The sequence below is a fragment of the Brienomyrus brachyistius genome, chromosome 10, assembly GCF_023856365.1.
Source record: "Brienomyrus brachyistius isolate T26 chromosome 10, BBRACH_0.4, whole genome shotgun sequence".
Taxonomy (NCBI): Eukaryota; Metazoa; Chordata; class Actinopteri; order Osteoglossiformes; family Mormyridae; genus Brienomyrus; species Brienomyrus brachyistius.
In genome coordinates, this window is record NC_064542.1 from 19157204 (window position 1) to 19171635 (window position 14432).

A 14432-nucleotide genomic window follows, 5' to 3' on the forward strand; every position below is an offset into this window, starting at 1 on the left:
GTGCATAAATTCCCTGTCCCATTTTGAGGGGAGAAAAACCATTAAGAGTCAAACTACTACAGAACAGTACAGAACAGCACTGAACATCACGAAAGCGGCAGGAAGCCCTGCTATGCTACAGAACGGCACTGAACATCACGAAAGCAGCAGGAAGCCCTGTTATGCTACAGAACGGCACTGAACACCACGAAAGCGGCAGGAAGCCCTGCTATGACTTCCCAGAATTTTGTAGTTAAAAAAAAAAATTCTGAAGTAGAATACAAAACAGCCTAGTGATTATGCTGATGAAGTTCTAGCATGATTTAAAGGTTAAAGTTATTGATGTCAACAACAAGCACATCCAGTGACCAAAGCAAGGTTGGATTCAGACTAACACCTCTGTTACTTCTCTCTTGTCTTCGTAGCAACCTCTGATGGAACACGCCAGGGCCTGGAGAGCATGCGGGGGGGTGTTTGTGCCACACAAGGAATGAAGGTGGTCCTCAAAGTGGGACAGAGTAAGTCCTCCTTGTCGTCACCGTCACCACAGCCCCCACTCAGCACAATGCACAGTGCATTCCAGCCCTGTCGGCACTCGGGACTGTGCAGTCTTGCCCAATTAGACGGGTAATGACCGGTTCAGCACATCTCTTGTCCAATTAAGGAATTTCTGGTCCAGGGGAGTTGGTGGCTCTTTAGGTACGCATCAAACAGCCACTGTGGCGATACTGAAATTATCTAGACACCTGCTCCATACATTGCGTGCACACAACCACCCTCCCACCCACATACACACACACACACACAGTAATTACCAGGACACCTGTTCCATCCACATGCAGTGAAGACGTGCAAATTCCAGGCCTCCGTCCTAGAGCAGACCGGACTCTCTCCAGCTCTCCGTGGGATTCCCTGCCTTTTTTTTTTCTATTTTACTCTGGAAACAGCATCATTGTTGGACTGAGGAAGTCTATGTGCGGTCTGGATGTCACACTGTACGTCCTGGAAAACACTGGTTTGCAGTGAGGTGACTTAGCATGCTGTAGCGGCTTTCACCACATGTGTGTGAGACGTGACATGCTGCCTCAGTCCTTTCCTGTGTTTGCGGCCCGATCTGTGACAGGGCTGATGGCAGACGAAAACCGTACATACAGACAAACCTGAAACCAGCAGATGAAAACAGTGCTTACAGACAACCCCAAAAGCAGCAGACAAAAATGGTGCATACAGACAAACCCAAAACCAGGGATTGAACAAAGTGCATACAGACAACCTTGAAACCATCAGACGAAAACAGTACATATAAAGGGGAGCACAACTGATGTATTTGAACTCAGCAGACCTATTCAATATCACTCATTGAATTCCACAAATACTGAAAAGACCAGTTCACCCAGTTGTAACCCTCTAAATCTCAGGGAGTGGTTATAATGGGCACTCGGCCTGATCAGCTGTTTTGTCATCAGCTGGTATCTGAGCATGTGCTTTTGGGTAATGTCACTTTGTCTTCCTATAGGCCCCTATGGTTTGCCCCCGAAGCCAGTCAAACCAGACCAGAACTCAGGCCGCACTGACAGCCGGAACCCAGGTACTGAGGGAAGGGGGCAAGGCAGTGAAGTGGGGGGCTGAGCCATGTGGGAGAGTGATGAATGCAGAGAGATTGGGAAAAAGCTACAGGGATTTTACGTTGTTGGTTTCTGTTAATAAATTCCACCTGTCCTCCCCTCCTCTGGTACCTTCTGAAGCCTGCTTGAGGCTGTGCTTCAGGCTACGAATATAGACCCTTGTTGTAGCCCCCTTGTGATAGCCCCCCAGGGAGGAAGGGAAGCAGACCATCGGAGACTTAGGAGGGCCGTTTCAGAGAGTTATTATTGTCATTAGTCTGGTGCCCTGGTTGTTGTTGGTCCTTGGAGAGAAAAGAGCAGGAGGGTGTGAGGAGAGAGAAGAAAGGAAGTGATAATAAAAGGAGATAGAGGCAGGGGGGCAGAGAGGGATGGGGTGAGCGGGGGGGGGGGCACTCAAGGTGAGGGGCAGGAGGAAAAAGGGACGAAAGAGCAAGGGAGGGTGGGGGAACAATGAACAGAAGGCGGGAGGAGAGCGAGGCAGGACAGGAATGCAGATGTGAGGCCCGTCTTCATGGCAATGGGAGGGCGGTATTGTCACTGTTTGCCCTGCAACATGGAGAAGAGGAGGAGGATGACAAGCCGGGAAAGGCGGTGCAGGGGTTGAAGCATCTTTTCTTCTTTTTCACTTGTTTGCATAGTCATTATTTTATTTTCAGATGTTTTGACTCACAGTAGGCCATCCCGTAATTTACCACTTTATCTGCATATTTAGGGTAAAGATTCAGTTCAGGTTAAGCTTTTTTCAAGGGTAAAACCTCAGTGTCCTTTCCAAGGGTTTCCATGAACAGACTCTCTGTTCAGAATTCATGAGCCGCTGCTTTGCATGGTTTGCCCGGTGACCCCCCCCCCCCCCCCCCCCCGCTTTAAGGCTCTCAGGGGGGAAGCAGCGCTTCCTGTGCCAGTCTCAGTAAAGGTCACCAAGGTGTCTCTGGGTCTGTGTCCTGCTCCAGGCGGCTCCGGGAACTCAACGTACACGCGAGGCGGCGGGGCGGGGGGTGAGAACGGCCCTCTGCCCTCCTCAAACGTGGCGCTGATCGCGGGGGCCGCCGGAGGCTCCGCCTTCCTCCTGCTAGTGACAGCGGTGATCTGCGCCGTGTGCTATCGGCGGCGGCACGCCAAGCCCTCAGAGTCGCACATCCCACCGCTTTCGCTGTCCTCGCTCACCAGCCCCAAGCGGGGAGGCGGGGGTGGTGGGGGCAACAACAACGGCTCCGAGCCCAGTGACATCATCATCCCGCTGCGGACTTCCGATTCGGCCTACTGTCCACACTACGAGAAGGTCAGCGGGGACTACGGGCATCCTGTCTACATCGTCCAGGAGATGCCCCCCCAGAGCCCTGCCAACATCTACTACAAAGTATGAGGCACCTCATGCCTCCCCCACCGCCCTCACCTCTCCCCCCTCCCATACCCCTCTGTACCTTCGACCTGCCCGCTAAAGCTACCTTGGGTCCTCCTCCCAGTGCCGTTTTTTCAGCCAATCACAGGGCGGCTCCAATCACCGGGGTCCAGCTTTTACTTTGGGGGGGAGGGGGGCCCTGCCTTGCCTCTCAGAGCCACGTCACCAAGACCTAGGGGGAGCAAACAGCCTGATGGAATTGTTTACGGGAGACGCCTTCAAGGCCGGCTTCAGAGCACGAGATCTGCAGGCCACCGCTAACCCACAAGTGTGTGTGTGTGTGTGTGTGTGTGCGCGTGTGGTTTTTCTTCGGAGTTCCTCATTGGTTCTTTTGGTTGTCATGTACAAGAAGACCTTCTATCATCTACCAATGAAAACGCAGTGACCGGCTGGAGCTGTGCTAGTCTAGGATAGCCAATCAGCTTGTGCGTCTTGCGTTTGTCTCTCTCTCACACGCACACAATCTGTGCCAGCGCCTCTGATGGAGCACCGACAGTGAATAAAACAGTGATCATGTGTGTCATTGCGTGTTTACCTGTGTGTTTGCGTGTCGTAGGCAGTTTTTAAAACCAAAACGTCGCAAAACATGAGAAAATATCGAAAATCATCAGATTTTGTTTATTTCCATTATGTGTATAGATTATACATACATGTACCATAAATAACCTTAGATTTTTTTTTTCTATCACAGTTCTTTCAGTTTTAGACACAATTGCTGTTCGCATTTATATCTTCATTTCTTATGAAAGAGTTTTGAATTTTAGCCAGCGATTGCCCTAGATCTTTTCACCCCATTGTGCTGTAATTTAATTTAATCTTTGTTTTTCTCGCACGTGGTGATTCTTCTCCCTGTCACCACTCCCCCCTTGCCTACCAGTCCCTCCCCATGTATATTTTTATAGCTCCTTGTACAACGCTGTAGTTTTGAGATTAAAGCTTATTTGTGGAGGTGCTGAGGTAGACCAATCTATTAAAATTTTAAAAGAATACACGTTTTTGCAAAAAAAAAAGAGAAAAAAGAAAAAAAATATGTTTATTTTCGGGGGCATACAGGGGTCCAAAGACGACAAAGACTGTTGGGTGGGAGACATGAATAACATGGAACAGGAAATGGTCCCATGAGGAAGTCGCACTGAATGATTGGAAATTCTGCCTTTGAAACGGACGGGGACAGTTGGGCGGAGCCAGAGCGGGGGGGGGGGGGTGACTGACCATCTCCCGGGACTCTCGCGGCACGCATGTGGCGTCCCTGTCCCTGCTCTGGCTGAGACTGGGACATCTTTCAAAAAGGATGGGATGACGAAAGAAAAAAACTGTGAGAAATGGAGAGACACGTCGCCGTCTGCATTGATCCCGTGTTTGGTTCGTTATGTCACGTTGTCTGTTTTTCGATTTCTGCCGTTTGCTTTTTTTATTTTTCCATTGGCGTGTTCCTACCTCCTGACGCCAAACCTGGAAGCAGAGACAGGTGCACCCCCACTTCCAATGCTGGGGAGGGGGTCGCAAGTCAGCGTTTGATGGCTCCGGCGGGCATGTGCAGGGCGGTTCCCTGGCCAGAGGAGTGGGACACGCTTGTTGTTGTAAGAAATGGACTCGCTGGTACCGATGCAGTACCCAGCAGGCGTGAGGGGAGAACACAAGCACACGCATCACCTGCGACGTAAACATGCAGCACATGCAGAAGGGAAAACCTCAGACGTGCCTCCAGAGCCTCGATCACCAAGCACACGTTGGGCAGCCTCGCTGATCTGCGGCTAACATCAGATTTCCTGGGGTAATATGGACGACCTGAGACACGGCGGCGGACAGAGGGAAACGGCCGTCATCCCTGTGCCGACCGTGCTCTCTGTGCCAGCTGGGGGGGGGGGGGGTCAGCACAGCCAAGGACTTTGCAGAGGAAGAGCGCCCCCCGGTGATCTATCCTGAGAGACATGGATGCTCATCGCCCGTGCCGACCACGCCTCTTTGCAGAACTTTGACCCGCGGCCTGACGACAGCTCACGAACTTGTGTTCAGTCAAAGTTGCGTTTAAAGATGTTACCTTGGCAAATGTGAATGTTTCTTGATGTTATTCTCTGGTTTAATTTAAAAGCAGGTAGCCGTAATTTGGTTTGTGATTAGTATTAAGGGGAATATGTTTTCCATCAAAATCTGGTGTCTTCTGTTATTTGCAGTGTAGTTTCACTCCCAGTCTCGGTGTGTGCTGGTGCAGTCGCTCCAGGTTTCCTGTCGGACCATGTGCCCTGTCCTCTGCACCATGCATCTCACTCCTGTCTCCATAGCAGCCCCTTTAGCTCGTCAGTCCATCGTTGTCGGGTCTGTCGTAGGTGTGATGTTCTCGGGCATCTCGTGTGCAGACCGCCGTCTGACATCATCAGTGTGGGACGCGGATGGGCACGTCTCCCATGGAGTCCTTAGAGGTCGACTGTGCCAAAAAAAATAATAAATCACCTATGTATATCTTCTTTACTGTTTTTCTCATGGACACTTGTGAGATGGACTGTTCTCGGAAAAACAGGGAAACCTCCCTACACCCTCCTCTCTGTTCGTGCGTCTGTGGTAATGAGTGACACCGCGCCAGAGGACAGTCTTTGGCTCACAGGCCGTGTGCAGACTGCGGGACACTACCGTGAAGGGGCCCCTGTGTACATGTAACCCCTGCCTCCTCTGCCCCCCCCCCTTTGGAAAAGGAGAATAAACTAGTACATTCCTGCTTTGGAAATATGTTGACATAAAAAAAAAGTTTAAGCACCAGAATTTGATTTTTCTGGGTTTTTTTTCCACGGTGCATGTGGTTTTGGTTTGGTTTGGTTTGGATGTGTGTGAGGATTGTGTTGTCTGGGGATTGTGTGTGTGACTGCTGGGGGGTGCTTTTTTCTTTGTATCTATGGTGGCCCTTGAGGGACACACATGGCACTCATCAACCGTTTTTTTTCCCCATTAAACATCTCCTCGATTTCTCTCAACAAGGATTCACGTGGACTGATCCCCACAGAATATAGCCCTAGACACTAAAAACACCCTTAATCAGCACCCGCTCTCCACTTTTTTTCTCTTTATCTGCTGGCTATCTCGCATCTCCTGTCTACTATTGTTAGTGTCTATTGTTGCTAGGCAACGGGAGGGTGACATCACCGCCTGCTCGCCCGTATGACACCTCTCTCTCCTCTCTCCATCTCTCTCATTCCCCCTGGACACCACGTCTGGCTCCTGGTGCTTCTCATTAACAGTTTTTTTTTTTTTTCCTCTTACCACTCTGACACTCTCAAAATCACATTCAGAATCAAATAGTTTTCAAGAAGACATTGGTGTTGAGATTTTCAGTTTGACTACCAGCCGCCAGTTCAAATTAAACCACCACACAAATAAAATAATACGGAATAAAACTGACAGCTAACTATGGAAACTCATCGTATGTACTTTATTTTGTAAGTGGATAGGCGGTTTCACCGCGTTGTACCGTGCTGAGCAGCGCCATCCTGTTCCACACTGAGCTGAGCACGATGGCTTCTCATCCCCCCTGAGCTCCTCGCCGCGTTGATCTGCTCATAGAGCCACATATCAGAACACAGCAAATCTCTGTCAGCTCACCATGCAGCCAAATCCCCACTGTGCTCTTCTGATCCTCAGGCCTCACCTGTGGCACCTGGTGTCCGAGAGGCTTGTTCCGTCTATGGATTTCTTATAAAGATCACATGTTTTAATTACCGGCAGCGTAGCATCCTCGGCTCAGGCTGAAGGCGTTAACATCGAATGGGAGCCAAAAGTAAAGCAGGAAATGTCAGGATATTTCATTTAGGATTTCGTCACTAAGCTGAGCTGAGTAGTTACTCATTTCTTGGAAGCTGTAAAGCCTTTATGGAGAGGAGAAGGTTAAATCGCGTGAAAAGGCCCCTCTCTCTGGTCTGTAGTCTAACGGGGGTGGGGCGCCGCACCTGGTCATTCACAGGGGGTCACCGACCCCAAATTTGGACGTTGTAAAGCTAGGCACGGGAGTAAGGATAGGCAGAGGTGGTAATGGTGAGGGGTCGGTGAGAACGGGCCATGTTTACGAGAGAGCAGAACCTGGCGACTCCTGTTATAATGGCCCTGTTAGGGACCGTCTGAAATTCCCATTCCCGGCCTTTTAAATTTTTAATTAACACCATTAACTTGTCATACGCACTCCATCATGCATGTTTGCAGTAAATCCGGCCGTGCGGCAGGAAAATGAGTTTTATGGAAAGTGTGTGTTCATTTCCCAAGAAGCGGCTTGGCTCCTGTAGGTTTTAATCGCGCAAATCTGCGTGTGTCGTTAGCCTAAGGGGGAAAAAGAGCAGGATCCACGGGAAAGCGCTTCAGTGGGGATCCGCTTAGAGCGCCAGGCCTCCTTTGTCCTGCAGCCGGATGTGTGTCGGGCTGCTCTGTGCTACACCGACTGAGACAGCTACTCTCAGAAGAAGGCAGAGTTAGGGGTTGGGGGGGGGGGAGAGGGGGTGGGAGGAAGGAGAGGGAGCGCTCACTTTGGGGGAGAGTGTTTGTGTTTGCGTTCTCCGCTCCAGGCAATCTATGTTAATTGCAGCAGATTGACTTTCTAATATTCCTCTGTGAGTTCCGGGCGTCTTCTATTACAGAACCCAGTTTCATATTTTATCGAGATGGATCGGGACACCCCCCCCCCCCCCCCATCCCGCAGGTCACCGCACGAGATCTGCGTTCCTGCCATAATTAATCCTGGGGTGGGGACAGCTTGCCATCACTCCCCCCGCCCCCCCCCCCACCACCGTTTCTGACAGTACGCTTCCTGAGTCATCGTCACACGGCCCCAGTGCCTCACGCCTCATAAGCAGCATCGTGGGCTGCATTTGCATTTGCAGTCGCTTTTTAATTAAGAACGAGCAACACTGCAAGCGAAAGGTCTGTCCTGGTCCCCAAGTGTCTCCGGATCTGTGACTTTCACACAGACACACACACACATACACACACGTTTATATGTTTGTGGGGACTCTCCATTCATTTCTATGAGCAAAACCCTAATCCCAGCTATGACACCCTTAACCCCCACCCAGCCCTAACCTTAACCATAAGTAACCAAACAAAAACCAAGACTTTTTAGTTTTTTTTTTTATTTCAGTTTTCTATAAAATAGGGGTTATCCAAATGGGGGCCTAAAAAATGTCCCCACATGGTAAAAAGTTTTTAAATTTTCCGGTCTGTATAACATTGTGGGAACATTTGGTCCCCACAATGTGGTAAATATGAACCCAACCACACACACACAGCTTGCTCCTGCAGCTGAACATGACATGTCAGACAGGAGCCCCTCCAGCCAGAAAGCGATTCAAAGAGTCTGCGCGCCCCTCAGCGACCGCCTCAACCTCCCATCACTTCCCCCCTCCTAAAGCGAAGGGGGCGAGTTCTCGAAGGGGATGAATATGCACCCTTCCCCCGGCAGCCCTCAGCCCCCCCCATTGCTTTATTGTGGCAGCGGGCACCTTTGACCTCGGCGCTTGTGGAATGTGTGTGTGGGGGTCGGGGCAGGGCGGGGCGCGAGTGCACCCCGTCGACAAACGACAAAAGCCGTCTGGAAACAAAGGGGGCCGCGGCACAGGAATGTACCAGAGAGGCAGTGAGCCGTGCTGATGTGCTGGGGGGTGGGAGCTGATGCACTGTGTCAAACACCTTCAGCCACCGACGCACAGGGGCGGCAGTGGGGGGGGGACTGGGCCCTGTACCGGTGCGTCAGAGAGCAGGCGTGCACTGAGTCATGGTTGGAGCTGGCAGACAGCAGGGGGCATCGTCACGGCATGGAGAGGGTGGAGCTTCGCTTCCTGGCCTCCTGGTTATACTGCGTGTATGTGTGTGTGTGTCTGTGTGTGTGTGGGGGGGGGGGGGGGTGTCAGAGAGCAGATCAGGCCAGAGCTGTCATTCTCGGGTAGTGAGTCACAGTGGGGGAATACATAGTGGGCAAAAGGTAAGGCTAGCACATACTCACTCACACACACACACACACACACACATTTATATGCACATCTTTGTGGGGACCGTCCATTCATTTCTATGGGCATAACTCTAATCGCAGCAATGACCTTAACCATAAGTAACCAAACAAAATGCAAGATTTTTGGCATTTTTATTTTTCTGATAGCAGTCACAGATTTTTATAAAAACAAGTTTCTGCCTGTGGGACCCAAAACGTGGTCCACACAATGTCAAGATAACAGGTTATTATCACATTGTGGGGACATTTCATAAACTTGCTATAATACCTGTATTAGGGTATTATTGTAACTCTAACCATAGGTCTTGCCCTGCCTTAGTTTGGACTGTAAACAGAGGTTAAATCGGGGAGTAAGGGGAGCCCAGTCAGGCACAGAGCATCTCCAAGTTTATTAGTTACATGTATTATGGTCACAGTCTGCATTATGTTCATTTGTAGGCATGTTGCCAATTTAAAGAATTTTTTTAAACCCATCATGTAAAATGCATGAAAATGACACACAGCTGCACTCCAGCAAGGTGCTATTTGGACAAACGGCCCTGTTTATATTTAAGCCCTGATTATAAGTAATCAAACAAAATGCAAGACTTTTGGCTACTTTAGATTATCAAATTTTTATCATGTCCCTACAAGGTCAAAATATTTTTATGAAAAAATATGGGGACCTAAAAAATGTTTTTATCACCAAATATCCCCACAGATATCCTCCCACACACATGCACACACACCTCACATGCTGACATAGGCCCTGAGCTGGGTGAATTTGTGTGCTTTGCAGTAATTGTCTCATCAGTGTGTGTGTCGCTTTAATAAAAATGAAACAGGTGGCTTTTGAATGATCACCCCTGTCTTTACACATACAATAGTTGAAGGCCATTTTCTTTCTGATACATTTCACAGCCCCCCACCCTACGTCACACACACACACACATGCTCTCCACATACTCAACAGCTGCCCTGCTCTTTGGATACAAAGCAAGACAACACCCCCCCCCCCCCATTCCTTCATTCACACCACCACTCATCCTTAATCTCTCCATCTCTTGCTCCTTTCAGCAGTAGAGACCATGGCGGGCCCATTACAGTCCCACGGGCTCACTGTCATTCCAACTGGGTGCATTTATGGACAATCTGTGCAGTCGGACGCGAACCCATGCCTAAACGGTGTTATTGGCTTCAAACCTCACCCCCCCCCCCCAACTGGTTTGACTACAGGCGTACCTGCAATCGCTACGACGGGCACACTGGAAACTTGCAAGCAGCTGGTTTCCTGGATCTTCGTTCCCATGGAGACAAGACCCCACCTGTCCCCCGCCCGCACACCCCAACGCACACAGAGCCTCCCTGTCACACAGATTAGGCACACCGTCATGGCAGTTACCGGCGTTACGGCAGGGAGTCGCCATTCATTTCCCCAGCACCCGCCCCCCTGCGGATCTGCCCCCGTTCCATGTGGATGTGACCTAATGACCCTACTGTCACACACAGGGCCCATCTGCTGAGGAGAGGGGCTGAGGAGAGGGCGTCCTGCCAGCACACATCGCTGATGGGATGCTGCCAAACACCCCCCCCTCCCGACTGTCTGATTTAAATGATTTTTTCCCCCCACTCCCATTGTCCTATGAAGGTAGGAACTCAGCATCCACAACAATGGCTATCCCCTCTGCCCTAGTCACTCTGGGTGAGAGCCAGAGTCTCTCTCCGCCTCAATTACATGCTTACAGAAGTCGGGCTGAGTAACAAAAACCGGTTAGCTGTTAATCGGTAATCCGTTACCACGTTAAACTGTAGCGTCCCAGCTGCCATCGAGTGGCTTGTTTCGAAACCGGAGCACGTGCTAATGGTGTGTGATTCCTCCACATCAGTGTGAGAATACAGACACATAGCAGTCAGTGAGGGCCCCCCCAACACCAGCTAATGCATAAGGATAAGAAGTTTCTAGAAGAGATTAAGTTGGTGTGCGCTGTGTCACAGGCTGCCGATCTATATAAAGCCTGAAAACACTGTTACCGGCATTTTGCCGAAGGTAACCTGCACCGTTCGTCACCGTGGCCTTAAATGGGAACCGCGGTTAATACCACATATGGATCGCTTCGTCAGCACGGGGGGGGCCTCAACTCGTGCAAATTAGTGTGGCAGCGGGGGGGGGAGGGAGGGGTGGAGAGGTTGAAGCAAAGTGTTGCTGCTTGTGTTTATTTGTTAATTCTCTGTTAACAAGGTACTTAGCTAGCAGCTATCATTATTCTCTCATCAGCAGCGCTGCTATGAGCGTAATTGGGCCAGACAGCGGGAGAATGGTGAGGAGAAAGCGGCCATTAGGCTCAGGGGACTGGGCAGGACAGAGCCAGCAGAGAGAGAGACAGGGAGACAGAGAGAGAGACAGAGAGAGAGACAGAGAGCAATGAGACAGAGAGCAGGGAGACAGACAGAGAGAGCAGAGAGACAGAGAGCAGGGAGACAGAGAGAGAGAGAGAGCAGAGAGACAGAGAGTAGGGAGACAGAGAGCAGAGAGAGAGAGAGAGCAGAGAGACAGAGAGCAGGGAGACAGAGAGCAGAGAGACAGAGAGCAATGAAACAGAGAGCAGAGAGGCAGAGAGCAGGGAGACAGAGAGAGAGAGACAGAGAGCAATGAGACAGAGAGCAGAGAGACAGAGAGCAGGGAGACAGAGAGCAGGGAGACAGAGAGCAGAGAGACAGAGAGCAGGGAGACAGAGAGCAGGGAGACAGAGAGAGAGAGAGAGACAGAGAGCAGAGAGACAGAGAGAGAGAGACAGAGAGCAGGGAGACAGAGAGAGAGACAGTGAGCAATGAGACAGAGAGCAGAGAGACAGAGAGCAGGGAGACAGAGAGAGAGAGACAGAGAGCAATGAGACAGAGAGCAGGGAGACAGAGAGCAGAGAGACAGAGAGCAGGGAGACAGAGAGAGAGAGAGAGACAGAGAGCAGGGAGACAGAGAGAGAGACAGTGAGCAATGAGACAGAGAGCAGAGAGACAGAGAGCAGGGAGACAGAGAGAGAGAGACAGAGAGCAATGAGACAGAGAGCAGGGAGACAGAGAGCAGAGAGACAGAGAGCAGCAAGACAGAAAGAGAGATTAAACTACATAGATACACAGTTTGGTCCTGCTCTCACATTTTTCTTCATCTTCCAAGCGTGACTCCCCCCCCAGCCCACTTTGCTTCCTAATCCCTCATCCCCCGACCGCTCCCTCTCATAACCACAGGCACCTTTACAGCGCCAGCCTTTCCGGAATGCCCCCTGCAGTGCACTGTGGGAATTGCGAGGGGCCCGTGGCCGACTGCTCCAGGCCGGGCAAGGCTCCAGTGTATCTTGGCCCCCTGGCATGGATGGCCAGCCTGTCTGTCAAGGCGCCCCCTGCCGGGTGGAGCCTGGGACAGTACGGGTGTGTGTTTGTTTGGGGGGTGGGGGTAAAGGTCCAGAGCCAAAAGAAAATTCAGGGCCCCTTACCCCAAACTTAGCTCTGCCCTCTGCAAATGTGGCCCCACTGCCAGCTATATTATTACATTTTTCTTTTCAGCATAAATACTTTGTCCCTCAACTTTGTAAAAACTATAATACCCTTTAAAAAAGATAGTAAATCAGGTCTTTGGATCAGCGACTGTATAGTGAAATCAGTGTGGTAGCTTAGGGTTTCAGTGTTATGTAGTATAACGCTGTTGTACCATGAAGCATGTAGTACAGACTGCAGTACTGCTGCGTACAGTACTTTTCTGTAGTATAGTGTATAGTACTGTTGTGCTTTATCGAATAATGCTTGTGTGTAGTAATAATAGATGATTAGCTATCCTTTGCTGACCTTATAGCAGTGATCTCCCCGCCTTGTAGATTTATTTCAGATAACATCAGGCAGATCAAACCCTTATTTATCAGAATATGTGTCAACTTAAGGTTGCTTTGTCTCGCGGCTAGATTACTGTAACTCTTCAGTGACAGAGCTGCCAGCACGAGCAGTGAAACTGCAGCACATGATTGGAATGCGGCAGTGCGTCTGCCATTCAGTCAGCCGGGATGCCCTCACAGTCCCCCTGCCTGTCTCTCTTCATAGCTCCCCATGGGCACTCACGTGAAGCTCAGTTCCCCTGATTCTTGAAGGTATTATCAGAACAGCACCCACCTCCATTCTGTCCCTCAGGACCTACATTCCATCTCGACCTCTTTGGTGAGCAAGCCAATGCCAGCCAGAGATCCCCCACCCACCACAAGAAAGTAAGCGGACATTCCATACGCTGGAATTCACATTTGGTGAATGGTATGAAGGCAGCGCTAATAATTAGAGGAATTGTCTAATTAAGCCAAACTCATTGCTGATGCAGGGGCATAATTAAGCAAACAGTCGTGCAACAAATATTAATGGCAGAATGGATGGTCATACAGAAGAGGCTGGTGGATTTCGACTTGGCACCATTATAGTAAAGGATGCCATCTTTCTGACAAGCCAGTTTGCCACAATTCTGCACTGATGGATTTGCCCTGTGAATTGCTGGTGAATAGGAGAAAGTTCCGCTGTGAAGTATTAGGCTACACAAACTCTCGGAAAGTGACCTGATTGGGCAACACTGACACACAACCTGAACGGCAGCAAATCCCACCAGCAATGTTCATCTAATGGACATCAAACATCTAATGGAAAACCTTCCCAGAAGAGTAGAGACTGTTGCAGAAACAGAGGTCGGGCCAACTTCGTTCCCTTGCTTTTGGTCTGAGATGCCGGATAAACTGGTGTCTGCAGATTTTTGGCCAAATCGTGTACATGGTTCTTCAGTGGTGGAACATCCAGTCATGGTCATCATGAAATGCCACAAGACTGATGTTTTGTGGGAACCCCACAACTAACACCCGCAGCCATTGACCTGGTCTCGGTCTCCACTGGCTGCTCCTCGCTTAGTCAAAGTCAAACTCACTTTATTGTCGTCTCATCTCTGTGATGCATGGGTCATATACAGAGATAAATATCATTCTTCATTGGTCATAGGGCAAAAGAGCACCAAGTAGAATAGAATAGAAATATGTAAGACGTATAAGCATAAAACATAGACATAAGATGTATAGATTTATCTTGTATTTGGAAATAGTCAGTAGGCAGCTATTCCACGCAATGTTTTTATGGCACTGACTGGCTTCTAAGCAGGTTTTGTGCAGCTCTTGATCCAGTGCTGCCTGCTCATTCACTAGAAGGTCAGTGTAGTGGCTCATATCGCCTAAGCTGTCTCCTTGGCGGCTGTATGCTTGTGACATTCTATCTATCTCAACTGCACGTTGCTTTAGATCCGTGTTTCCCAATCTGGTCCTCAGGGACACACAGACCCTCCGTGTTTTTGCTCCCTCCCAGCTCCCTGCCAGACAGTCCACATTTTTGCTCCCTCCCAGCTCCCTGCCAGACAGTCCACATTTTTGCTCCCTCCCAGCTCAACCCAGAGAGCAAAAACATG

General features: G+C 50.0%; 1 protein-coding gene across 1 annotated transcript in view; it reads left to right on the forward strand.

Moving 5' to 3' along the window:
- The window catches only part of efnb3b (ephrin-B3b), a 41177-nt gene extending 35340 nt beyond the window's left edge, over positions 1-5837 (forward strand). The window contains exons 3-5 of the mRNA XM_049028904.1: positions 405-497; positions 1496-1567; positions 2555-5837. Of these exons, the coding sequence (XP_048884861.1) occupies positions 405-497; positions 1496-1567; positions 2555-2967 (578 nt within the window). The 3' untranslated portion in view covers positions 2968-5837. The remainder of the gene's footprint in view (positions 1-404; positions 498-1495; positions 1568-2554) is intronic.
- The last annotated feature ends 8595 nt before the right edge of the window (positions 5838-14432 follow it).